The 27,967-nt window shown below is 39.3% G+C and overlaps 2 protein-coding genes across 8 annotated transcripts; one reads left to right on the top strand and one right to left on the bottom strand.

Moving 5' to 3' along the window:
- The first annotated feature begins 592 nt into the window (after positions 1–592).
- Positions 593–14,632, top strand: LOC102303147 (protein sidekick-1). 2 transcript variants are annotated; one of them, XM_005929798.3, is made up of 17 exons: positions 593–713; positions 1,543–1,947; positions 2,079–2,132; positions 4,210–4,266; positions 4,389–4,500; positions 4,605–4,762; positions 4,872–5,017; positions 9,251–9,392; positions 9,497–9,585; positions 10,408–10,615; positions 10,696–10,881; positions 12,222–12,353; positions 12,461–12,622; positions 13,326–13,469; positions 13,562–13,643; positions 13,746–13,827; positions 13,984–14,632. In XM_005929798.3, exons 2-17 carry the CDS (start codon positions 1,866–1,868, stop codon positions 14,452–14,454), a joined length of 2,307 nt encoding a protein of 768 aa, XP_005929860.1. In that variant the 5' UTR covers positions 593–713; positions 1,543–1,865; the 3' UTR covers positions 14,455–14,632. The 2 variants fall into 2 exon arrangements, with proteins under 2 accessions (XP_005929860.1, XP_042079188.1); XM_042223254.1 differs by having other exon boundaries at positions 595–834.
- Positions 14,633–15,699: 1,067 nt separating this feature from the next.
- Positions 15,700–25,975, bottom strand: srek1 (splicing regulatory glutamine/lysine-rich protein 1). 6 transcript variants are annotated; one of them, XM_042223258.1, is made up of 13 exons: positions 25,685–25,975; positions 25,375–25,508; positions 24,175–24,698; positions 23,588–23,717; positions 23,090–23,205; positions 21,566–21,712; positions 20,936–21,114; positions 20,721–20,851; positions 20,519–20,630; positions 20,326–20,433; positions 19,896–19,979; positions 19,670–19,784; positions 15,700–18,129 (listed from the first exon to the last, which is right to left on the bottom strand). In XM_042223258.1, the coding sequence occupies exons 4-13, from the start codon at positions 23,616–23,618 to the stop codon at positions 17,977–17,979; spliced, it is 1,176 nt and encodes a 391-aa protein (XP_042079192.1). In that variant the 5' UTR covers positions 23,619–23,717; positions 24,175–24,698; positions 25,375–25,508; positions 25,685–25,975; the 3' UTR covers positions 15,700–17,976. The 6 variants fall into 6 exon arrangements, with proteins under 6 accessions (XP_042079192.1, XP_042079191.1, XP_005929857.1 ...); XM_042223257.1 differs by having other exon boundaries at positions 23,588–24,698; XM_005929795.2 differs by lacking the exons at positions 23,588–23,717; positions 24,175–24,698.
- Between the last annotated feature and the right edge of the window lie 1,992 nt (positions 25,976–27,967).

Here is a 27,967-nt window from a genome sequence, read left to right as displayed (position 1 = left end):
TGCTACCAACGGAGAGATGCCAAACTGTGTTTCATTGTTCTTGTAACAGTGACAATAAAGATCTATTCTATTCTAGTATGTGACTTGATTCTAATTATTGATTCATATATTCATTATTGTTTTTATAACTTAAATGTTGCAGCTGGAAGTGATTTTAATTACTTATACTATTGGGTAACTTTCTCTATAGTAAAATAGAATTATAGCAGATTCACATGTAAAAATCTGCCAAATAAGAAGTATTAGTATGGAAAACAAAGGACAACATTCACATCCAAAATCAAGCTGTAGGGCAGCGAGTAGAAGCAGAAAGCAGTGTAATACAGAAAAACTAAAACAGGAAAAGTATTAAGTTGCACTCTAAAGCAGGTTTCTATTAATGCTGTGATCCAGCTGCACTGGGCTGTGTGAGATTAACAGCACTCTAGCTCTCTAGCTTTTCCTGTTCTGCCTTTTTGAAGCTTTTTATATTTTTGTGTGAGCTCCAAAGAGGAACAACGATGAGGTTTAACAGTCTGAACCTCCTGGGTTACGCATGCAAACACTCCCTGAACGGACTCCATCCTGTGGCTGGCAAATCAGTCTGTCATAAATGACTCATCAATCATATCCTAACTCTCAAACATCAGCACATTTTTCAGATGCACTACAGAAGCACTATATTAACCTCTTGTGTTAACAACGCGTGCTAGAGAAGCTTAGAGGGCGTGAAGGTAAGGTAAATGGACTACTCATTCAGTTTTGGTAAAATTCTGATGGCACTGTAGATTATTGGAAAACAGGGCGATCTGAGTCACCACACGTCTCTCACAGAGCATGTGGCAGTTAACGCAGGTTAGTTTGTTTACTCCTATGTCTTTTTATTTTCGTTGTTCGTTTGTTTACTTCACCTAGATGTTTGAGCTTAACTGTGAACAGAATGAATGATCATTTTTACAATAAGATGAAGCAGTTTTTAATTATGAACGTGACATTTCTTGTGACTCAAGCTTCAAACATGCTGTTTTTTTCCTCTTCCTTTATGTTCATGCTTATGTTTCCTTCCTTTAAAAACATGATTAAGATGTTATCTATCTGAGAAATGTCCGCTTTTATATTTCAGTTAAGGTGAAATGTGTGAATTTTTAAATTTTATTTATTTTAGTGACGCAATTTGTGCGTCACTAAGTGCCTTTTTGATTCTTGCTTTCTACTTCCCTCTAAAATCGTTTTGGTTAAAAACAGCACCGAAATATGATGTAAAAATATTATAATATTTGTGTTTGTAGGCTATAAATGGCAGAAAGCAGTATTTCTATTTTCTTTTAATGGACTGTGTAGGTCTTTTCTTCAAAATTGTTCGTTTACTAGACTTCTGATTTAGAATTTTTATTTTAAAAAACATATTTTCCAGTCCTAGCGGATTGATTTGTAATTTTTCAGATCACAAACAGTTCTTTGAAAGCATGAATAGAATTTGAATTTACAGCACACAAAGCCATCCCTGCTCTTCTTTTGAGTCACAGTCGCTTCTCTTGCTTTCTGTTGCCTCCTGCACTTCAGAGCGAAGCTGTTGTTTGAGCAGATACAACATCTTCGACTCAACAGTTCTATTTGTGGAAAGAAGAAGTACAAACAAGGCTGTTTCTGCATACTTCAGGGGACCTACCCTTTCTTGTCAGTCTATGAGTCCTATGAACTGTGTCACACACTGTGACCCCGCCCCTCCATGCTCAGTGTCAAAACTCCCCGACAATATTTCCTTCTCACACACGCTGGAGAGAGCAGCTACTGTGTGAATCATGATTGTGAATGGCAGAAAACTGTGGGTGTGAGGTTACGAAGACACCGTCTTGGTTTCAGTCTTTCAGACAGACCCGGGCGAAATGGCTGGTTGTAAAGTTCAGCTGGATTTTTCAGACTCTAGATGTTCTTCATGTGCAAGCCATCCATATTATATCATCCTGGGTAAGCGTCCTTTTTTTTTTTAAATCTGCCTTTCTACTTGATAAACTTCTTGTCTTGGTACAGCTCAATCTTTCTGGAAGGATTTAAATCCATGAACATCTCTGTGATAACTCCCGTTGTTCACATTCAAGGTCTGATTCTTGTTCACTACGCTACACTCTCCATGCATTCTCAAGTAACTCAAGGTAGGCTTACCACAACATTTCTAATAATTCATTGTCTTATTACTGTTCATATATTGGTTAGCGCTGTGTGTACTGCAATTTTCCAGCATTCTGATTCATGTGAACTTGTGGAGCATTTGTCTCATTTGGCACAAGATGAAGAGTGAAGGACGGTAGTGGTAGTACTATATTTGCCCTACATTTGCACATTTAACCCAGAGTGTCACATGCCATTTATTTTAACCTTCATTCAGTCTAATACAACAACTCAGTCCAACAGAGTATTTCACTTCATCGATGAAATAACAACTTATAAATATGCTTTACACCACCACGATCACTAATGAAGAGAGCAGCAGTATGTCAGGCTCTGTTTACTGTACTGGACCCCACACCCTACATGTAAACTTCGCACTTGATCCTCCCTTTTAAATGATAACTATATCAGAGCACTTGCATGTTGTTTTGAACTTCCGTCATACAGTCATGTTAAAAAAAAAGAAAGTGCACCTTCCGTCAGTTGTACTTGTCAGAACGTAACAATAATTAAAAAATAAAATCATAAATCTAATTCTTAGCTTAATATCAGAGTTTTCTGGGTCACAAAAACAGCTCTTTCTACCATCAGGGTAATGCTGAACGTGTAATCTGGTCTGGAGCATATTATATTCAGAGTTTAGGTTTGAAATCATCCAACTGTGCCACATTATCTCTGATTGTTTTATTTGCAACTTATGTTTTAAGTGCAATGCAATTCTCTCTGCACGTGCAGCTTGTTAAGCTGTATTTTACTAAGATCGCACATGAAGCCCAGCTGTACAGTTACAGCAGTGCAAACGTCGCAGTCCCACTGGAGTTTGCATGTTTAGATGAGATGCACATGCTTCAGTAACATCTATTAGATCATTGCTAAGGTCTGTCGTAAAATTAATTTCACTTAGATCTGTTGACCAACTAAAGCGAAGCCCCACGGTCTTTACTATTTAAATGGACCCACTTAAAGGTTTCAGAGGTCTAATGCGCAGCCATTATAAATAAACAGCAGCGTAGAGAGCGCACCCAGCAAAAAAATGATTAACTTGAATTTAAATGTTTATTTAACACTTTAAATGCACTAAATCCCACAATTCAGCATCCTTAACATCCTGCCTAATTTGCACCAATATCGCATTGTCCTGTTATAGTTTTTTGTGTTCTTTATAGATTTTTACCAGCATGTTATCTTCATCATCTGAGATGTGTTTGATTGGAGTAGACGCCACTCGTAGTGATCTTTTTGTGCGGTGCAAGAGTTAAATGAAATGTGCAACATCCCTTTTTATGAGAGCTGTACAGACCCTGAAGCAGAAAGCCTGGGTTATCAGAGAAACTTAATGATCTGCATTTTCATATCCATCATATCTGACAGAGGTTTTAGCTTTTATCAAACCAGCTGACGCAAAGAAAAGAGAGACTGTGTCGAAATTCCCCCACAGTATAACTCTCAGGTCTTAAACTGAGGTAAATGCAACTGGAGGTGAACAAAAAAAATGACATGAAATGGAGAAACAATGTGTGAAAACATAACTACTGCTTACTGCTTCCATAGAAATGAAAGGGGATCATCACCAAGTGTGAGCACGTCTATAAAAGCAGATGTTTGGCGGTTTGCACAGTATTCTCGAGTCAAATGCAAGGTGATCTGTCGGACAGCTAAAGCTTGGCCCAACGTCAGTCATGCAGCAGCAGGGCGATGATCCCCAGGACAGCAGGAAATTTAGAGTGACTGAAAAAGAAAGGCTTAATGTGCTAAAACAACAATGTAAGAAGAGTGGACCAGAAATCCTTCGTAATGCATCGAGAGACTGATAAAGTCCCAAGCCAGGTGTACTTAAGGAAGGGAGGGAGTTTGTAATTCGTTGTCTTTGTTTGTCTGTCTGTCTGTAAGATATTGTTTTCAAATTTTGTGTGATGGTAGATACCAATAACAGCTTACACTGCTTTAATTTTGCTGGGAAACAGGACCTGTAAAAATTGTATCATTAAAAACATCTACTTTTGTAACAATTTCTCATGAATTTACTAAATATTTTGTGTCACATACCATATTCATGTGCAGAGAAGTGCAAGGTAAACAAGATTTCTTCCAAATACGAGCATTGTGGACTTCACCCAGGTAAAGAAAACACATACTGGGTCATCCTGAGGTGACCCATAATCTTTGAAATCAGATTTGAGACAGGAAAACGGTTTTTTTCTTTCTTTCTTTCTGGTGACTGTGCACTGCCTCTTTTACAGATGGAGTCCGTGATTTGGACTGTTTTACTAAATATCCATGGTCCAAATTAAAATGTATGTGGAAACCTGGAAAAAACGCATCCAAAAATACACATATACTCGTAATACAACCGTAAGTAGTTTTGTTTTTCCCTTTTTCCCTTACAACCACACGTTTTAAAAATGCATATGAAAATGTCCTTGTTTGTAATTAACATCTTTTGTTTCTTCTTCTAGACAAAAAGGAAACTATTGCAGAGTTTATAAAAACATCAATAAATCTCGTGAAGAGATCCCCTTCTATAAAAACCACTATCTGACCATTCAGATTTTTGAAAACAGTGAGTCAAAAAATTGCACCAAGGCAGTTTTTCAAGGTTCACCGGAGAGCCTGCGTAAGTAAAAAAAATAAATAAATAAATAAATAAAAATTTAAGGAGCAGCACTTTGTTTAAAATTTAAAAATTGATGAAATTTTGGGGATAATTTTCCTGACTGTTTCAGAGCGATGTGACCCTCCAAATTATGTGAAATTCACACGGCACTCTGGGAAACTGGACATAAATGTGAGCTGGGATCAAAACGATGTCAAGCATATCATGTCTTACTCTGTCAGATACAAAGCACTGGGAAGCCTTCAATGGAATGAGGTCAGTTATTTACTAGGTAACGATTGATATCAAAATTTGCATTATTGCAGAGCACTACTGTTAAAGACCAGAGGGTTATCCACACGCGTGCGCAAAACATCAGAAAAAAAAGAAAGCTGCTGGTCTTTAGCTTGCCCAGCTTAAGTCATTGTTAACAAAAGACAGACATGCCCAATGTTCCCTCTAAGCTGCGCACTGCTGCCACAGTCTTTGCGCACAAAAAAATCTGCGTTGCGCACAAAAAGACTCTAACCTGAATTAAAATTAAAATTGAAACTAACAACTCTGTTTTGCAGTGTTAGTCAGAAAGTGACTGTCTGCTCCTGTATGAGATTAGAAGATGCCACCTTATCCCATAGTCCAGGGAAGAAAGGGAAGAAACGGTTAAATCGGCGTTTTATAAGGAAAACATCGAAGCATCTGCTTTTGAGCAAAACCCAAAAAAACCCCAAACTCACCCTTTCCTATTGGTGGAAAAATGTACCATGTCGACCAATCAAAAATTATATGGCAACGTGGCATTTAGTTGTTTAGGAAGGGGGGAAGTTTTAGGAGTGAAGGCAGCGTTTTGAGACGTGAGAGCAAATCTTGTGTAGTCAGTGTGTAGTGTTGTCAATAGTTTTGTTGTGTGTGTCAGAACAATGAGACTGTTAAAGGTGTTACAGGAGTGATACATCTCCCGTTGTCAGGCCTGCAGGTATCAGGCTTTTGTTCTCCTTTATCTCATAGTGGACAGAGATTATTTTTGGAGTGGCACAAATAGTTTGTGTGGCATCAAATTTGATGCAGAACAGCTGATTGTTCTGTAAATAGTTTGAAATGTTTGTTTAAAAAAAACGCCTTGGCTGCATTTTTAGGTAAACAGCTGCAAAAAACTTTGTTGTTTGCAAAACTCAGTAACTTTTTTGGAGAAGTAACTATATGATTATTTGCCCAACATTGGTCTTTATATACTGTGTTTTGCAGACAGAGAGTTACAGGACTCTCTCCCAGACCACAGACTCATAATACAAGTCAGAGCTTTATAATAAATAAATTCAAAATTGGAGTTCAAGTTATTTTTACTTCCAATAGTGTTAACATACTACACAGGTCAGGAACAAGATTTTTTAAAATTTTCATTGTAAGTGGGCTAAAGCAGTTAATTAAAAGTAGTCTAACATAAATGTAAACGCTGTAATTTGATTATTTTAATAAACCATGTAACTTGGATGGATTCGATGCTGGCGTGACCACAGTGCACACGTCTGCTGTTGCTCACAGTGGTCCAAGGGATCGCTCAGGGAGTTTGTGCGTTCGCTCAGACACATGAAAACTTAGAGGGAGCATTGGACATGCCCTAAAAAAACCAGAGACATCAGAGACAACTATAAATCCCCATGAGCAAAAATAACCGCATCTTTATCGACTATAGTCAACTGTGGCCTTGTATGTGTTGAGTATGTTGGTTTTGCCCATGAAAATCTTCTCTCCCAATGTCCATGCAAAAAGGGTTATTTTGTGACCAAACACACCCACACTGGCTGATTGCAGGCTATTGTGTCTGTGCATGGTTCCTCCACATGCTGCCGAATCATATTGTTAAATTGCCAGTATATCTTGTTTCTACACACTCAACCACGTTTGGAGATGTAAACCACTTTGACCTCAGGACTAAGTCCATGGCATGAATGGACCTGTTCTTGGTCCTCTTCTTTCAAGGGCTTCTGCTGCCTGAGGTATTCACTCAGCATATAAACAGTTGTTGCCATCTTTTAGATGTGGATCTTTGTTATTTCATCTTGGATAGCAGTTCTGAGACTCAATAGTCCTTCTCTGTCTTCCTGTACTTAATATATAGTCTCAGGGTGCTGGATTTGAGATTAAACCCTTGATGCAAGGCAAGTCCCTTCTTTTTTGATATCAATGGCTTCTTCCTCCTTTGGTGAGCATACTATCCCAGCAGGCTATCTGATGACTGGCAGGCATAATTGTTGATTGCCCAGATAGTCTTCGGACTTATTCTCTGCAGGTGTGCGACAATATGCAGCTTTCCTGGCAGCTTTACAAGTTGGTTGTGGGATTTCAAGGTTCTTATAGCTATCCTCAATGTCTTTGTTGCCTTTCGACTACACTTTTCTTGTTTGAATGACATTCCTATGTCATTATTGTAGGTTCTAGTAGTGTGGATCAGTGAAGTATCTTGTTCACTCCTGGTATACAGCTCGATGCCATCCATGTACAGGAAGTGGCTAAAGTTTGCTTCATACGATAGTTGGCATCTGTAGCCAACTACTCTATCTTGTTAATGATGTGATTGAAGGGGTTCAAGCATATGCAGAACAGCACTGGAGACAGAGCATCTCCTTGGTAAATCACACACTTTGAAGCGCCTTGAGGCGATTTTTGTTGTGATTTGGCGCTATATAAATAAAATTGAATTGAATTGAACTTTGTTCACTGAATTCCTCTTAGGGTCCTTTTAGGCTCTTAGGGTCCTGTTGGTCTTGTATAGTTCCAGCCAGTAAGTCGTAATCTTTCTTGTAGTCAATCCAGGCAGTGCACAAGGTGGTCACTCTGGTCTTCCAGGCTCAAGTGACTGGTCTGTCCAACCACAGGCTGCTGTTTCGTTCTGAAGTTGCTGTCAATTCCTTTCTAGGCCCCACCCATGTATTGAGCCATGTTTCTGCTCATCTTTGCCATTACAATGATGGACAAGTTTGTGTGAGCTTGGAGGTTGCCAGAAGAAATGTACTTGTCTGATTGCATTGTGCCATAGGAAAAGTGGTGGCGGAGTCGGGATCGTGGTGTGAGGATGGGTTTTGTGTGCGTGTATACATATAACAACCAGCAGAAATGACACAGACCTACACACATACAACAAGACTGTTGATTTGTGTATCTATGTTTTTGCATAATTTTACAGGTGCAGCAGTTGATGAGCCATTGTGGGGGGTTTTGGTCTTTTTCCCCCCCTGCCTGTCAGCTTTGACATTGCAATATTTCACATGTAGTGTGAATAATGATAGAAATAATAATAATAAGAGTTGGCTCAAGAGTTGGGAGTTCGCCTTGTAATCGGAAGATTGCCGGTTCGAGCCCCGGCTCGGACAGTCTCGGTCGTTGTGTCCTTGGGTTCACCCGTTGCCTACTGGTGGTGGTCAGAGGGCCCGGTGGCGCCAGTGTTTGGCAGCCTCGCCTCTGTCGGTGCGCCTCAGGGTGGCTGTGGCTACAATGTAGCTTGCCATCACCAGTGTGTGAATGGGTGGATGACTGGATGTGTAAAGTGCTTTGGGGTCCTTTGGTACTAGTAAAGTGCTATACAAATACAGGCCATTTACCATAACAGAAGTGAATGAATAAATAGATAAAATTTAATTTAGAAAATCACAGTTTTCCATCACTATACTGTGTTAGAGTGAAAGAGGCATTCAAAAGCAGGTTTGAAATGTAAACAACATCTGAAATAGCTGAATCTTAGATTTGCTTTTAAAGTGCAGCATGATCTGAGCTGGACTTTTATGATTTCGAAACACTGGTGCTTTCCTTTCCGATGCAGTATTATCCATAATAAAGGATTAAAAAAACAAAACAAACATTGAAAGACAGCAACTCTCATAGACAGACACATTTATCTGAGGGAGACAAAAAGTAGCCTACGTCTAAAGGTCTACGTAAAGATCTCCGTGAAATGAGTCAGAGCTTACCAACTGACGTTAACTGCCCACACTTTAGTCATGTAACAGTTAAAGTTGCCAGATGATGAGATTATGTCTAACTGAAAGTCAAATTTCTCTGAAATATGGTCTCAGAAGCTTGAAAAGAAAATCGACTACCATGAGCTGGGTGATTTTTGCTTTGCAACATTCGCTCTGATTGTATTTCTCTTCCAGTCTAATTTTAAATCACAGCATCTTTTATATCAATTTCTGCTAAAGAAAACGATCCATTTTAAATCCAGCCTGAATCCTTACTCACACTCTGGAAAGTACACGGTGAACATTAGGTATATTAAGGAATTCATTCAGGTAATATACAAATCACCTGAATTACTTGTAACTGCAGACGTACTTGTTTTTCCAAACTTTAGTTCTTAAGCTCTTTCTGGAGGCATTCTGAACGGCTCTCTGTGACTTTGTCGGCTTGCATTTTTGCTCTGAACCAGTTTCTTCCACTATACTCTACAAAAAACAAAACAGATGTTTATTTCGGATACTTCCCTAACGCACAAACTGATTTCTGTGCTGCTTGCAGTCACCTGGAATGTCCCAGAATAAAACTACATGCAGAGTGGAGAATCTAAACTCCTCAGTGGCCTACGCTCTACAGATACACTGCATCACCAATACTAAATGTACACAGTGCCCATGGAGTGAAGCTTACACTGTGCCATCAGGTTAGTGTTTGCTTTCTACTTTGTTTTTCTCCTAAAACCGTATAAAGGATTACCTGCTTATATTCGAAGTAAAAAACCAAAAACAACCCAGTTTGCTCTTTCAGAGGTGACATCACAGCCGGTCATCGTCAACTTTAAAGAAACTGACGTCGCCAATGAAAAGGGTACTCGCCTTGTTTCAATAACCTGGAAGGTAATTTTTCTTCAAAAACATCTTCTGAGAACATGCTATTAAACAAAAAGCAGAATGTAGAAAACACTCAGCAGCCACTTCATTAGGTACACCTGTTTTAATGTTTGCTCGCAAAAAATGTCGAATATGACAATCACATGGAGCAGCAGTTCTCTGGGATAAAATGCCTTGTTGATGTCAGAGGGGAATGTCCAGGATTCTCTGAGTAGATTGTAAAGCAGCTGTAACTGAAATGCTCAGTTGTTACAACCACGGTATGCAGAAGAGCTCTTCTGTGAGGCTTGAAGCAGTTGTGCTAGCAGAGGACACTGGGTGGTATTTCTGTCAGCTGGAAACAGGAACCTGAAGCTACAGTTCACACAGGTTCAACAGAAGATTGGACAAATGCTGCCTGGTCTGATGAATTTCAATTTCTGCTGTGATGTCACAATTTGCTGTAAGCAACATGAAGGCATGGGACCATCCTGCCTTGTATAGATGTTTCAGGCTGCTGGTGGTGTAATAGGGTGGGGAATATTTTCTTGGCAGGCTTTCGGCTCTTAATGGTTTCTGGAACATGATCTCAAACCAGACCTCAATCCAATAGAGCATCTTTGGGATGCACAGCCAACAAATCTGCAGTAACTGTGTGATGATGTCATGTCGACATGGACTAGAATCTCTGAGGTGTGGTTCCAGCACCTTGTCGAATCTGTGCCATGAAACATTAAGGTAGCTTTGAAGGCAAAGGGTGGGCCAACCCGATACTAGTAGCTGGTGAATGTAAATGCAGCGATTAGTCATAGCTGCTTGTTTTGATAATAAACTGTTTTTGATTGTTAGGTTTCTGCCAGAGACCTGCATGATGGCTACATCGTGACCATTGGGAAAGAGTCAGGAGAGGCCCCAATTGAGCGGATCGACACCATTCAGCCCAGCATCACACTGATTCTCTCCTACTCAGCTTATAGTGTGAGCATCCAGTCTTTCAACAACGTCAGCATCTCTCCAGCTGTGAGCCATATAATACCCCTCCGCGAAGACATGGACAGTCAGTACTCATTTCCATCCTTACAGCTCTCTTAAAGGTGTCGTTTTCACCACAGATCTGAACAAAGTATACATCCACAGGTATGGGAGATGATGAGCTGAACGTGACAGTCCACAATAACATATCCTTCAAAATCTACTGGAAAGACTTCCTTCTCAAAAAATACGTGTGCTATTGTGCGGAGTGGAGGGAAGAGAAGACTAAAACAGCGTACAAGTCCTTTTACCTTAAAGGCAAAAACTACTATACTTTCTCTCTTTTAAAAGGTATGTTAATATTATGAGTTTTTGGTCAGCACCGTTTAAATGCAATTTGATTTGACTTGCCTAAATGATTTTATACACAATACTGGATTGATATTGGACAGCAGAGATCACTGCATGTTGTCAGATTTAGCTGGGAAAAACACTTTGGATATGGCTAGGGAAAGCTTTTAATTCGGTTAAAGTTAATTGTAAGTATGCAACTATGGCCCAAATGTTTCAAGCATATGTTTCTTTATAAAACGTGGATACTACTTCCATAACATTGTCCACTGATTTGTTGACTTGAGTTTAAAGCTTCTGTGTTAGAAAATGTACTGTCCCAATCTGTATTTATTTACTTATTCTAGAGCTAGAAAAACTGATTAGGTACTCGCATAGATACCTGGTATGGCTGTAGATGTATGTGTCTCCTCCTGCAGATACCTGTTAATTAGAGCTATGCGTAAATAAAATAATACTAGAGCTTGGAACTTGAACACTGAAATAAGCGTTTGTGTAAGTGCTAAATCAGCTTCAAAACCAAACCTGTCAGAAGTCCATTGCAGAGGTCTGTGCAACTGACTAACGTTCCTTAAGTGGCTTAGTGGAAGTTACTGTTAGCTTTCAAGTCACTGCTGATTTTTTTTCCTGTGTTCAGCCCAATCAACAAAAGCTAATCTGCTGACTTTACAAGTTGGTTGTGCAAGATTAGTCATTCTGTTTTGTTTGTCTGCCCTTAAAAAAATAAATATCAGCTGATATAATGGATTGGATTTATATAGCGCTTTTCAAGGCACCCAAAGCGCTTTACAATGCCACTATTCATTCACTCTCACATTCACACACTGGTGGAGGCAAGCTACGGTTGTAGCCACAGCTGCCCTGGGGCAGACTGACAGAAGCGAGGCTGCCATATCGCGCCATCGGCCCCCCCTGGCCAACGCCAGTAGGGTAAAGTGTCTTGCCCAAGGACACAATGACCAGGACAGAGAGCCCGGGGATCGAATCGGCGACCTTCCGGTTACAGATACGCTTCCCAACCCCCTGAGCCACGGTCGCCCCCATATATCGGAATGCTGGATTTTTAAATCACCACATGCCAGTACAGATTACAATCTGTGTCTATACTTTGGACCCATACAATGGATGTATGCCGCTTGCTGACCAGCTTGGAAGCCAAATTTGGCACTCCACCCCAAACCTGGCTCCAAAACACTAACATGGTGGAAACTTGAAAAGAGATATATATATATATACACCTACTTGCTTGTGAACACTTGAGTTGCTTTGCAAATGTAATAAATATATTTCATTTTCTTCCAGCGATCAATCATAATTCATTTGATATCTCAAATATCCAGAACCCTTGAAGCCTTACAAGAGATACACCGTCAGTCTGCACGTGCGACCGAATAAGGACACCTGCAACATGAAGCATCTTAACAACAGCGAAGGAACGTTTGCAAGCACAAAGTTTTATTTCATGGAAGGCAGTAAGGCACAGGCACTCTTCTCCAAAACAAGCAGACACACATACATTACAAGTCACCAACAAAACACTCTGACCTCTTGAAACTGCTTTCCCGTGTCATTCTTAAAGCTCCTGTGAGTGGTCCCGCAAACATCAGCAGTTACAATTTGACACAGAATTCAATGGTGCTGCAGTGGTCATCCATCCCAGAAGAAGACACCAGAGGCTTCCTACTGGGTTACACAATCCACTACACTGAGAACCACCTGAGGGGAACAGAATCTGAGAACAGTAAGACACCTCCACTTACTCATAAGCTTATTCATAAACTGCTGAATTTTGTTGAATATAATAATAGCACTGGCATCACATCCACTGGTTGCTCTACAGCACATGCATCATCCTCACTGAATTTCCTGTTTGTCAGCTACTTTGTTTACTCTTCTCAGTTTTCCTGAAGTTAATGAATGCTGTAATCACACTGCAGTTTTTAGTCTTGATTTTAATGACCTCATACACTACTTGATGTAGCTATGACATCATAACCTAATTAACTCTCTGGATAGGACTAGTTTGTCAAGATGGCTGAGCAACCTAAAGATAATCTACTATCAAATGTTACCGTTACATTATTTCTTTCAAAAGTCTTCCACTCACGTATTAAAATACTCCAAAATCATTTGACAGGAAAGCCATTCTAACACCGCTGCTGCTATTTCAGCAAGTGAATATGCTCATGATGACAATATTTTCATATGATAATACTAACATATTCATAAAGACAACACTAACATGTTCACCATTACACTGCTAATATGCTATGCTCATAATGATAATGCTAATATGTTCACAACGTCAATGCTAACATGTTCACAATGCTAACGCTAACATGCTTATAATGTCACTGCTAACATGCGCATAATGACGATGCTAACATGCTCATAAAGACAATGCTAACATGCTAATTATGACAAAACTATCATTTTGATTGCAGACATTACAGTGGATCCAAATGTTAACAAGTATGAACTAAAGGATCTTACAAGTGGCACAACATACCAAGTCCAGATATCAGGTTTCACCTCTAAAGGAACAGGAAAACGAAGTGAACCCAACTTTTTTACAACGACTCAAGAAGGTCAGTCAAGTAATATTTCAACCATCAACTGTACATATAATTAAATTTCTAATTTTTTGTTTGTGCCTTTATTTATTTATTTATTTGCACAGGAAGTTTTAAATTCACTAGTATTATTGCAGCCATTGCAGTTTTGGCTGCTGGACTGATATTTGGACCACCAATAATAAAAAGGTACAACCAATAGCTGGAACAGGATTCCACCAAAGTCGCTAATTAGCTATGTCTACCACTGTGCACAAGCTTTACCTTAACCATTCCTTTAATGCTTTTTAGAGCAAAAGTTGTCCTCTGGCCAAGCATACCTAATCCTGGAAAGAGCAATACAATGCAGAAAATAGACAGGCCCTGTGAACTGGTAAGTGTCAGCTGTGACAAAGCACACAGTTTTAATGTTGTGGAAACCTAAAACAACCTGAAACTTATTTTAGGGGACTGCTATTATAGTCCCAGTGCATCAGATGAAATATGTTGTATAAAATTAAATACATCAGTGTGTCATTTGGTTACATAGGAACTCCTTGAGGTAATCAATACTCTGAAGGCTGAAGAATGGGAAACAAAAAGTCTCCATATAATTGAGAAAGAAGCTGTCGCCCCTGCCACGATATTGCCAGCAATGCTACCGCTTCTTTGTGGCTTAGACAAACGGGGAGATTCACCAGGAATTACTTGTAACTGGATCCAAACAGAGACAGATGATGCAACTGGCAATACATCTCCCAACAATACTACAGACACATTGTTGGAAACCCAGCAGACAGACCTACAAAGTTTTCCTTTTCCCTTTCCAAGTGGCTATACCACGATGGAAATGTTTCAGCAGGTAATGCCACAGAGCATCACTGCCGTTACTCAAGACATGGAAAGTGACCCAGAGGACGCAGACCTGACTGTACTCAATCCTAAGCCAGGACTGGACTATGTAAGACAATTTAGCACCAGTCCAGTCTCGGACAGTGACCACTTGTCCACTATTTTGTGATAAAGGTCAAACTGCAGAGTATAAAGAGGAAAAATCACTATGTGAACAACTTAGTCTAAAAGGCCAAAGTAAGAACTGCTGCCCCTGACTGTTTCTGCTGTGGCTTATGAAGAACAACAATTCAGTTTACCAACAACATGGATTCATTTGGCTAATAAAATCAGCAGAATTACCAAGACAGTGTTTACATCACATTTATGTAAAAAACTTAACCAAAAGAATGGCATGCCAGTTGTTAGAATTGGAGTAAAAAGACAAAACATCCTCCCAAAAAGTGCACTTAACCATTACCACGGTCAATGAATTAGCTATCAATATACTGCTGCATGGGCTGAGCTGAAGTTACATGGTAAGGTTTTAAAAACTGAGCTTTAAAATGATTAGCGGTAATAAAAACAGAGAGAGGCCGACAGTGATTACTGACTGTTTTTAGGGGCTTGTTGAGATTAAATATAACAAGATACAAAGCATTAAAACATGTAAAAAACACAAAGTCCTTATTAAACGCAGAGTCGTTTGGGCCCGGAAGCAGGATTCATGACGTCATCACTTAAAGACTGAATAGAGGTAGTTGTGCAAAATCTTGTGGCCTTAAGTCATGGGGAAAAAAGGCACCATTCACCAGTTTAACACACAAAAACATTTTCAAACTTTTTGAAGGCTGTTCATTGTCAGCTGGTCTGAAATGTTCAATCAGTGGCTGTTCTCATAATGAAGACCTTACTTTACGTCACCCTTTTGCAGAAAGCCTAAACAAAGCTTAGCAGTCTACAACCATAAGGTGTTACTTGAAATGCTTGTCTTAGCCATGCCGACCTTTTGTAAACCACAATAAATGGAAGGTATGACTGTGGCTTATGCGGTTTTCATCATGTGAACAGATTACTTTTACTTGGAAATAAAGAGCTCTCTTGCCCGACATCTTTTGAGGAGCATGAATGTCTAACAAATTTTGTGCCTTTTTATCTCATTGAAGTTGGGGTATGTCACAGCAGAGGTCAGACGTTTGACCGGAAGACAAATAGTTGAAGCTCAAGGTGTTCACTTTGGTCAGACACTGTTCAATTAACAGAGATTTCTAAAGGCAGATCATATATCGCACACACAGATGAGTGAAAGTGTTATCCGTAAATATGAATTGTTGCTACTCTTTCAAAGCACAGATAATAATATAACTGGGCCCATATCGAGAACTCGTGGTGCACCACAGTCAACACAAAGCCCAAGTTACAAAATCAAACAAAATTAGTCAATGAAAAATCTCTTTTATTGAGTGTTTTTGGAAACGGATGTACTGTTAGATTTGAAATGAAGAGGATTTATACATGAAAGCTCTTCAAAAACAGTGGCACCACACTTTTACATAGAGTCCAAAATCCAGCATCAAAGGACCACTCCTCATGGACTGAACCGTCAAACATGTTTATACATAATATACCTTCAGAAGTGGGTAAATGTTTATAAAAATAAAATTCTTCACATACTGAAATACTTGGATTTTTAAAACTACATTTTAAGATGACCACTTCAGACTGAAGATTTGTTTTTGTTTTTTTAAATTGTAAAAACAAAGTAAGAAAAAAAAAAAGGCAGAAGGCAGGACAACAAAATACAAGCAATCATAAAATCAGGTCTGTAAAATCCAGCAAAGAGGAATTTGGCCACACACAGCCATAAAGTATCCTTTTAAAAACACGTTCAAAAAACAGAAAACACACATACACAAAGTCACATAGATCTCAATCTGGGGCCAGCTTGCAAACACTCGACCGAATAAACTGAAATAGTAAAAATAGGTCTACTTAATTATTAGTATACTCTGTAATGAATTAATGAGGACAGCTAAAACTTTATTATAATGTCTCGATAGTTTTCAACATCCTAAACAAGTCTCCATATTTTTTCTTAGTTTAGGCACTTTTTGGCCCTAATGTGCTTACATGCAGTTTGTGGACCTTTGACGTTTCCTGTTCAGTCTCTTCTTGGCTGCTTCTGAGAACTTTAATCGCCCCACTTTCTCCAGTAACATCAGCTGACAGACATTTATAGCACATCACCATTATTTTACAGTATAGGCATGTGACTTATATACAGTATAAAACAGTATATAACTTTTTTTCTCCTCACACAGTATTAGAACAATAGCAGGACGTGATACTTTGTGACCTTGTTGCAACTGCTAACCAGAAATAAAAAAAAAGTGATTCAATGATGTACAACCAAATGAGTTCACTGTTCACAGCATAAGATAACACCGTTCTCTAATCTTGTCACTATGCCACTTCAAGCCATAAAATTAAAATGCAGTTTGCAGGATGCAACCGTTCCCGGACCATAAAACAAATATGGTGCAAAAAGGGGACTTAAAGGTAACTTCACTGACATCACAGCCCACATTTTCCTTCACCAACATACAAAGGGGCAAATGAACTTTTCAGCATAAGCAGAAATGTTATTTTAAACTCAATATTCCTCTAAGGGACTTTGTGTTTATCCATTTCCTGAAACATCACATATATAATGTGCCATTGCTTCACTTAGTGAAAAGGCAAAAAAACCAAACAAATATGGGAAGTTTCTCGCACAGCCATTGTGTGACCACAGCCAGCGCATTAAAAATAATGGGAAAAACAAGCCAGACTGTGTACAAGCCTGTGGGGGAAAAGAATTAGAGTTAGCTGCTTTAAGGTAGGCCTACCTTCTAATTAACCAGTCTCTAGTGTAGGAGTGTAACCTTCAGTTTCTTACTTGCATCGCCTTCTTGCTCACCATGTCCTGTTTAACAACACCAACATGATGATGACAGAAAGACTCAGGTTGAGGGTCTAAGATGGGATTTCACGCTATTTTTTTTTTTAATATTCAGATTATGGGAACCCTGCTTTCACTCTGGCTCTCACACAGGACAGGCATGCAACGAACCCTTTATGTTCCTCACTAAACAATTTAAGACAAACATTTGACTCCTGCTGCAGATTGTTGCTGCTTATTTTTACTTCAAAACTTTTTTGAAGTACTCAACCTTACAGTTAATAAATATGTAATTATGTGACAGTCACAAATAACATATCTAGCTTTAAATGAATCGATAAATGAGTATGACCTCTATTCCTCATCTGTGTATCTGGAATGTGACCAACCTTCCTGGAAATGCGGGAACATTACAGTACTACTATACTAGCTGTCAAAAGTTTAAGAACCTATACCATAAGGACATAAAAGCAGAAGAAGAAGAAGAAGTTGTCAGTGGAATAGCTAAGCAGAAAAAGTGTGGCCTTCTCTATGATGCTGAGCACTCACTTGCCCTTAAGGTTCGATAGTGAGATTAGGCTGACTTAGAGGAGCCATGTGTGTCACCAGTCAGGGGATGATAATGGGAAAGAAAAAAAAGTAAGATGCCATTCAGTGCTTCTGTATGTACACACACACACACACACACACTCACGCACACACTCACGCACGCACACAATGGGCAATAAGATACCTGGATGAACAATATTAGTGTCCATGGTGTTGCTGAAGTCACTTTGCACCAACATATGCTTCCTCCTCGTGGTTAGTCTTGTAGCTGCCGTTATGCTGGGCGCAGGGTGATGACGTCATGTCCTCACTTGGTGTGGCTGAGCCTTCTCTGTCACTTTCTTCCTTTCCTTCTCTGACATGCCTCGCTTCAGCCTGAAATGGCAACAATGAACGATCAACTTTGACCAACAAAAATATTCAAAGAGAAAAACGCTCAAGTGCAGGAAAACTATGCTGTGCACATTAACAATTATTTGATACTTCCATCTTTTTCAAACAGGAGTTTATCTGACAGTTGTAAACATCAAGTACTTAAGCTTATAGTACAAATATGTACCTAATCTCATACTAATTGATAATAAAAATTAGTATCTGGAATAAGCTGAGGCATCCCCTCATGTTGTCCAAGATAAGGACAATTTTGGACAATACCTCCCACCCAACATGCTGGACAGCCACAGGAGCATGCTCCGTGAAAGACTGATTTACCCAAATGCACCACTGAAAGACACAAGAAATGATTCCTGCCTGTGGCTCTCTCCCTATACAACTCCATCTATAATTACACCCTTTTGCACATGCTCTACAGTGAAAATAACAAATAACAATGTTTTACAGTTTACAGTAAAATGTCAATCATATATATTTAATCTCTGTAATATTCTGCATATTTATAATTGAGCTTTTCGTATATATTAGAGCTGTTTCTTAGATTTTGTAACTTTGCAATATATTACATTTAGTTCAGTCTGTTACTGTTCTTATCATCTTGGAGCAACTGTAAATAAATAATTTCATTAAACTATTCTGATTCTTGTGCTTTTTGTTATTAAGTCTGCTTGCTAAAAATCAATATTTCACTCCTGTAACAGCCTGCATATCATCTGGAATACTGGTTTAAATCTGGTTTGCGTAACTTTGCAGCAATCAGCACCAGAGCTAAGAGCTCTGATGTTACTTGGAACACATAGGTCAAAGGGAGGAAGAGCAGAAATGTTAATCAAGATGCATTGTATTTTTATAACAAGTTTTCTTTTCTTTTTTAAATCAATATTTGTACCAGCTTCACTGTATATTAAATTAACAGTGACTGTGTTGATTCTGGTTGCAGTTTCATGTAAAAAGCTGTTAACCAAAATATGTGACAAACCCATACGGATGCTGCAGCTCGTCTTGCAGAAATGATGGTGGTTTTTGAGGAGAACATTTGTTTGGCTGTTACTTGTCAAACAAATGTTCAGATTGTTATCAACAGAAAGGCTCGAGTGTCACAAATCTAAATCACCTTTTATCTCTTGGCTATCATTTGGGGGATCTATGTAGTAAACTTCAGAAGTAGGACAGTCGTGTGGTTTGATACTCAAGTTGGAGACGAATGGAAACATTCACTTGTGCTGGTGTGAATGACATGCAACAATGCCACTACTTTTGAGGTAGAAACTATTCAGAATGGGACTTTCAGAGTGATCTGCAAACCAAAGTGTGCTGAGAACTAAACCATACAGCAAAAGATTGATGTCACATACCAGAAAGACGAAGCTCGTGCATGCAAGTTGTATTATTAAATGCTTCCAGGTCTATGGATCTGGAATAATTAGATAACTCCAAGTATAAGCAACATAATGTGCACATAACTGAGTCATTCCTTATTTGTAAATTATTAGATTTGTGACTGAAGCGTAATCTGTAATACCTTCCCTGGCTTGGCTTTGCTCCTTATCCTGTCCTCGTCTTTGCGGCTCCTTTTTCTGGAGGTGGAGCCGTCCCTTCTGTCCCTGCTGCGTTCTCTCTTCTTCTCTCTTTTACTTCTAAAAGTAAGAAGCAACCTTCAAGCAAACATAACTGAACCTACAATTGTATAACACAGTAAAAAACTTACCTACAAAAAATGTTTGGCAGCATGAGATGGTTGGATTTACCTTTTTGGTGACGGTGATTTGGCTTTCCTTCGAGGGCTTCTTGACCGATCCTTACTCCTGCGCTTGTGCCCCCTGGTAACAACACTTTATTAAGTGCATGGAGATAAAGGTGTTATAAATAACACATCTTATTTTAGTTAAACGATCAACATCCTTTTTTGCGCCACGATAACATACAAACAGCAGCAAATTTAGAGAGATATGAAGATTAAGAATCTGGTGCCCTCTACTGCCAAATGCAAGAATCACAGGTCTTATTACAGCTGATCAGATTCTTTTATTATTGTTATTATTAAACACGTAATAATCCAGAAATATTCCAGGAGTGTGTTGTAGGTGGTCCCATGTGTTGAGCTAAACGACAGTATAACAAAGACATTCAGACTCTTGGGAAGAAAAAAATCAGTGAGGTTTTTGCCTCACTGCATACCTCGAGCGACTCCGACTGCGTCTCCTGTCTCTGGAGCGAGAGCGTCTCCTGTGACTGCTTCGGGAACTGTGTGAGTCACTGCCCGGCAGCAACCTCTGTGATGTTCTGCTTCAAACAGAAGCAAAAGGGGAAAAGTGTCAACAACTAAATTGTAACGCAACACTAAAACCCTGATGCTAAAAAAGCCAGTCACCTGTGTTTTGAGCGGGATCTTTTCCGGCGTGCCTTTGAGTGTGAACGGGAGCGTGAACGTGAATGTGACCGCCGTGACCTTTGAGACTGGCTGGAGGAACGCTTCTTTGTTTCTGTGAGAGGAACAAGCAGTAATCTCAGTACACGACAATTACTTCAGCAACTTTAATCAAGTCTTCATGCAGGAAGACCAAATATCGTACCAGGTTCAATGGCAGCAGCAATGGTAGACTGTGCTTCACGCACCCTCTTCATCACATTTTCTAACTCTTTAGCAGCAGCCTGAGGCGTCAGCTCTGGGGGTTTCACAATAGCGTTATTGGAATGATTAACCCTGAAAGACAAAAGTATCAACCGGCTCTTAAAACCACGTTATTTTACGCATTTTCCCATTTTACAATTTTAACTAAATACATACTTCAGCGGTCTGTCTCCAAACATGACTCCATTTAATGTGAGGGCTCTGGCAACAGACTCTTGCTCAACAAACTCTACAAAGGCAAAACGAGTTGGTTGGGTCTCATCTCCGGCCATTCGGACAAACTTCACATCTCCCACCTGTTTAAAGAATTCCAACAGCTGCTCTGCAGTGGTGGTCTGCGGAAAGAAAAGATCAACTCAGTTTAAAGAAACATACAAGCCCCAAAATACAAAGCTTTTTAAAAACCGCTGAACCTAGAACTGGGCAATTTAATTGGTAGAAACTGTTGTCAATGCTCTCAGATTTTGTCACATCTTTTTCTTAATTTTTATTTTCTCTGTTTAACCTTCGGATGTCTGCACTCATCACTGCATTCTGTTTTTATCTACATTTAAAAAAAGCAAACCAACTTTTTTAGAACTGGGGCTGTACATGTCATCAATTTACAGATGTTTCACAGATGTTTAAAACAACAGTATTGGCCCAGAATTTTACAACTGAGCTTATAGTTTCCTCAATATGGTGAAGGTGGTACAAGCCAAACCCAAACAAGTAAGTAATAATATTATCATGAGCCTGTAGAATGAGGTCACATGGCCTTTAAATATACGAAGACTTTTGTGTTACCTGTGAGTTCAAGTTGCCAACATACACTGTCCTCCTGATCTCATCAATTTTTGAGGGATCCACATTTCCCATGAGCGGCGGCTGGGCGAGTACTGACGACGAGGGGTCGAGATTGGCTGGAAGTCGATTCACTAAGGGAAGGTTCAGCTGCAGGTGTGTGAAACAAAGACACAGGTTTTGTTAGTACTGCACGATTATGGTGAAAGGCATGATCATTTTATTATACTGTCATGTAAACTTAAAGCTGCTTTCACATCCATGCTGTGCCACATTTCTGCTAATGTACAAATATCTGCAGCAAAATAAAATTTGCCCCCCACAACACAAATAAAATACAGTAAAAGTATAAAAGTACCAAAATCAACCACTGCTACAGTTCCTGTTAGTTAACCTTTGCAAACAACAAAAGGTGTTTGTTAGCATGACTTAAGTGTATCACCTAGAAACACATTTAAACAAAATAACTCAATTTACTGTTTCCTACACGGAGGATGTGACTAAAACTATAACTAAGATCATCATGACATTAACACCTTTGCAAAGGTTTTGACACTTTGGACCAGAGAGCCTTTATTCACACGTGCAATTATTGTTCCATTTACTATTTTCTTAAATCCGCGGTGACTCTACGATGTTTAGTTCACATGTTTGACCACACAGAATGACATCAAATTGGCGATTTCAATGCATTGTTAGCCACACCATCGCACCCTTGCACAGGCTCGCTTTTACGGACATCCGACTGCAGGTGATCCACGTTAGCAACCACAGCGCTGTTGTCTTTAAGTGATGCATTCTTTATCCTGCAGTTTGTGGTGAGTTTTCAGTAAAGCCAAAGTATTTCTAAACAGCAGATGATGATCTGCCTCAGGAGACAAGCTCTTCTACTCGGCTCCACATATGAATTATGTTGCACATCTGTCTTTTAGCATAGTTACTCATCCACATTATTTCAGGAAACTTAAAGCTGCACGCTGCGGGAAAGTATCATGACGTATCATTTAGAGAGTGCCTGATTTGTTTTTGCTTTGTGTTCTATTGGTGAAGCACACATTTTAAACATCAGTTGGTAATAGTTATTCAACAGTGCGAAGTAAAACCGTGATCATGATTTACACTAGAATGGATCATTCTGACCTCGTGAAATTTTAAAAATCATACAACTCTGGTAAAATAAACCCCACCCTCTCACATTTTCATGGCACGCCAACCATTAATCTGAAATACTCGCATTGTCCAATTTTAGTTAAAATTAGATGAAAATTAACAACTTTGACATCTTTGTCCTCTGCTGTTGTTGTAGGATGGGGTCAAAATGACACTTCCTAGTGTTAATCTCAATCAAAATTCTGACTTCTTGACTGCTACTGTGTGATAATGAAAATGGATGCTTCACCAGTAGACCACAAAGCAAAACCGAATGAGGCACTCCCTAAATCACTACCTGATGACATGCAACTGTATATTATGATTTACTTGCATGAATAACAGGCAGACACGAATTATGACAGTGGCCAGACTTACATTCTGAAGTGGAGCTGGAGTAGGAATTGGCAGCAATCCCCCACCAGGAATCAGACTGGGTACTGGAGTGGCAGGTGCCAAAAGTGACAAAGCCTTGGCCTCTTCTGGGATTTTCCCTGCAGGACAAAAGCAGATATTAGTGAAGGCAATAGAAAAACTCTCCTCTTTGTCTCCTCTATGTCTGCACAATTAGCCCACTGTACTCTAGAGAGAAAGAGAGCATACACTTCCCATACAGCCTACAAATCTTCTACTGTCTACTCATGATATACTGGAGACCGAGCATCCTTACTTTGCTTTTATTAAAAAAAATAAAACAAAGAAAAAAAAACATTTCTCTCAGTGAATCTGAATTATTCTCAATGAAAATCCTTACTTTCTCAAAAACAAAAAGAAAACTTATTTTGTCCTTGGTCTCTTTTCAAAAACATAAAGAAAGGAAGAAAGGAGAAACAAAATAATGCAGAGAATGAGTCAACACTTTGATGTATGGGTCACCTGTACTGGAAACATATTGGTCATGAACCATACGATATCAAGCATGGACGCTTTTCCGTGGGGGGAGGGGGCGATCGTTTCGGAGTGTCGGAAAGGTGTGCAACACAAGACAACCCCAATGGCTGCATCACTAATAGCACACAGAACATCAGATACAGAAAAGAACAACAATTTTAAGAACTGTAGGAAAGGTTAGCCAAAACTTAGCTATAAAAAACACCTAATTAGAATTTTCTTTTTTTTCCTCTCTGCATTCTAATCTGCTTCCTTGCTGCAGAAGTTAATAAAAAAAAAAAACAGCTACAGGTTTATCACATCATAGCTGGTGGCACTGAGCATAGAAATGACACATTTCCCCTTCTAATGTTAGAAGGGGAAAAAAAGGAGCATTAATGTCACCAAGCATTAATGCGTTTGACTCACTGCTAAATACTAAACATCCACATTAGAGTCGTAGAGCACGAATATGAGGAAAAAGCCCTAACTGCTGCCTTTTACAACACACTTGAATTACAGATGTGAAGTGCACTTATAGCTTGAAGAATTTTATGCTCCGATGAGGTAAAGTTTTCACTGCCGACTCTCACTTTTTCACAAAGACTAGCCCCTCACTACAACGAGGCGTAGTGGACAGGAGAGTAAAGTGTTAGGGATCCTCCTAGCATCCCATGTGTGACACACATCCCCATCGGTATGCCGTAGCAACCTGGACAGAACTCAATCACACACAAGCTGCAGCTGTAGCGGAAAGAGAGAGGGGGGTGGGGGGGTTGGACAATAATCAAAACAACAAACCAAAATAACAAATATAAACACAACGCTAGAGATAAGCAATATTGTAGTATTCTGGATAGAGACAGTAGAGAGTGGACAACATGGGAAAGTATGAAAGGAAACAAACCAAAAGAAAAAAAAATTTCAAAAGGAAAAAAAAAAAAAAAAAAAAAAAAAAAAAGAGACAAGGTGTCCATCTTGGAAGGTTCAGCGGGCTATTCTCCTGGTCACATTCCCCCCTTGAAGGCTGCGTTGGCCCGATCGGGGATAGTGGCTTGGAAAACAATGCCTGACTCAGGCTAGTGTAGTAGTGTAACAGCTGGGCCACTCTAGTCATCTGATATGCACACATAATCACACAGAAAAAACATACAAAACCAAATTAATAAACTCAGTAGCCATCCAGCACCAAGTCACGTGGACAAAAAGCATCAAGTCAGAGGTGATATCATTTTGACTGTACACAAGGAACAACAGTGGCACCAAAGAGGGAGGGAGATTTAATGAAAAGAAGCACCGAAACAAAAACAAATAAAAATATGTATCTATGTTTTTTTTAATGAAGAGAGAAAAGGGTGAGTTATTGAGTAATATCCATCAAACAATATTTAAAATATGCATAAAACTATTTTCTGCAGGCAGTCCAGTGTTTATAGTGTGGATTCAGCTTCAAAAACATTCAACCTAGCTTTAATGGCCTGTGTGGAAACCATTTTGTGAAACCATACAAGAGACCCTAGCTCGGTGCTATGGGAATTTCTTTTTTTGTAAATGCTGTGGCGATACAACCACTAACCTGTACCAAATAATTGTACACAGACAGTTAAAAAAAAAAAAAGAAGACCTAACCAGTGGCACAACTCGACAATTTTTCATGTGGGTTAAAAAAATAAAATAAAATAATCACAATTACATAAAAATAACCCAGAATTCAACCACAACAACTGAATTCAGAGGAAGGAGGTCATAACAAAGTCAAGGTTGTTTCTTTAAACGTAAAGGCCTGCACTCACCTTCCGCACATGGTACTACTATCAAAGCTCTGTCAATAAACACAGTATTAGTGAGATGTTGCGCCACACCAACACTGGAGGGGTCTCGGTACTTTATGTAGCACACTTTGGACGAGAAAGAGAGGGGGGCGTTGCTGTAAACAAAAAAAACGGAAAAGGGAAAGAAAGGAGAGAAAGAAGCGTGGGAACGCGGGTTAGTCATTTCATTTTGTTTCATCTGGGACTTTTTAGTTTATAATTTAAGAACCGCGACAAGGCCGCAGGTCCGCAGAGTTGCTTGACTAGCCATGCCGAGGCAGACTGCTCTTACTCGGGCGGGTAGAGCCGCAACTCCTCGATGTCTCCCAGGAAACCGAAGAGAGTGCGCATCTGCTCGCTGCTCACGGCCGAGGACAGGTTGGTTATCTGGACGACGGGTGTCCCCGGTATCCCGCTCATTATGCAAACTACTAAACGCGACGCAATAAATAACGTTTTTTGTTTTTTTTAAAAAAATTTAAATTTTTTTTTATTTTTCAGTTACCCTACTGTGTTAAATACACAGAGCATCCAAGAAGGCGAAGCGACAGGGGTTCTTCCTCTTTATTCCCAACAGGAGTGAACAGTACGCTTTGAGGTCCGCTACCGCCCCCTGGTGCATTGTATAGTACACTGCATTTAATCAGTTTAAAATGATTCGTTGGCCATATCGCTCATGGTCGATATCAAGCCAGGAAAAAAAAAAACATTAGTCATTTCTGTCAACTGGCGAAGAAGGTAGCAGAAGGAATATAACATTACAGTCCTATTAAGATATTTTAAGTGGCCAAAAAGGACAGGATTGATTCTAATATAGGTAAATAATGCATAATAATGATAAAATATAAAATAATCTTAAAGATAGTTGCAAAAACAGGTCTTTTTAGGTTTTATCTGTCATTTATATGTAAGCCCTTCGCAAATCCTTTTGATTATAGTTACCAGTATAAGAGATTATATATAGAAGTCACTATTTTAGGACAATACTGGCCAGGTTCAAAATTAACTTTTATTGCTCACCTCAATAAATAAAGTAAATGTCAATGATAACAATTTTTAGCATAATTGTACCTAGGAAAATTAAACCTTGCAGGCTGTGAAAAGAAGAAAAGGAATCAAGCAACTGATCTTCAAAGTGGAAGTAGCACAGCATGTTGGATCCGATATGCTCAAGTTATTCATCCACAGAAATAAAATATTTAGGGCCAAGCAGAATATATATCACAATGACTTGGTCATCGACAGGACTTATAGACTTTAGTGAAGTTCATGGGTCACTTCAATAACATGAGACTATGACATTTACTTAAAACAGCCAACAAATTTGAATGTATGTGTCCATGTTAGTTAGTTACTCATTTATCTTTTTCTTCTTCTTCTTCTGGATGCTTCCTTAAGGGGTCACCACAGTGGATCACCTGCCTCCTTCACAACCTTTTCCTAGCATACTTTTCTGTCACACCAACCCTCTCCATGCCCTCCTTCTCTACATCAGTGAACCTCCTCCGAGGTCTCCCTTTTTTACTCCCGCCTGACAGCTCCATTTTCAACATCTCTTGTCCAGCATATCCACAATCCCTCCTCTACACACGTCCGAACCACGTCAGCCGAGTCTCTCTAACGTTTTCTCCAAACTGAGCCGTCCCTCTGATGTACTCATTTCTAAATCTGTCCATTCTGGTCACTCCCAGTGAAAATCGAAACATTTTAAATTCCACCATCTTTAAACCAAACGTCATAGCATCTCTGTACATACTGAACGACTGAAATTTGTATTTCCATTTTTTAACTTTCTCAGTGAAGCCAGGGCTTCTCAAAATATTCTATAACCACAATCAGAATACTTTATCCCTAATGAAATTATGTCGAATATTGTGCCGAGATCGCCACAGCAATAATTAAATTAGAAAGTACTGAATATTAGTATCCACTGGGTAACAGATGAATTTAAACGTTTGAAACACAACTTAAATGCAGATAGTGTGATTGTATACATCTTCAGAATTCATTAAAAACTTTTCGAGCTATTGTGTTTAAAGACATTAATGCACCCAAGTGCAACCAAAAACATAACCTTCAAAAAATAAACATGTTTGGCAATTTTGTTTTCATGAAGTCCGAACCTATATCTGTACAAAAGCATTAAAGAAGCATATATTTATGTCATTGTGTGTGTAATTGACATGACGTGTGAGGTCCGCACACACACACATGTATTTATAGTGTACAGTGAGGTCCACAGTCAAGATGTGAGTGAACTGCAGATTTTTACCGTTAATTCAATGGCTTTTACAAAAAAATCTACATTGACTCTTTATGGATGACACTTTGATACACTGCACCCAGAGGACAACTTTGACATCATTTTTAATATAAAGATTGTTTTTAATTCTTGGATAAAAATCCTGAAGTGTAGAAGCCACAGATTTTGCCACATCCTCCCTTGAGATGCTGCCAGGCTCTTACTGCAGCTGCCTTCAGTTACTGGAAAGCATGCTATACTGTGCCGACATTTGGTGACACGCTCGGTCACTGAAGCGGCTTTGAATGGGAAAATCCTGGCTTGTGCTGCCAT

Source organism: Haplochromis burtoni, unplaced genomic scaffold (assembly GCF_018398535.1).
Source record: "Haplochromis burtoni strain Fernald_Lab_line unplaced genomic scaffold, NCSU_Asbu1 Contig_107, whole genome shotgun sequence".
In the NCBI taxonomy this organism is placed as follows: Eukaryota; Metazoa; Chordata; class Actinopteri; order Cichliformes; family Cichlidae; genus Haplochromis; species Haplochromis burtoni.
This window is presented reverse-complemented; position numbering and strand designations above follow the sequence as displayed.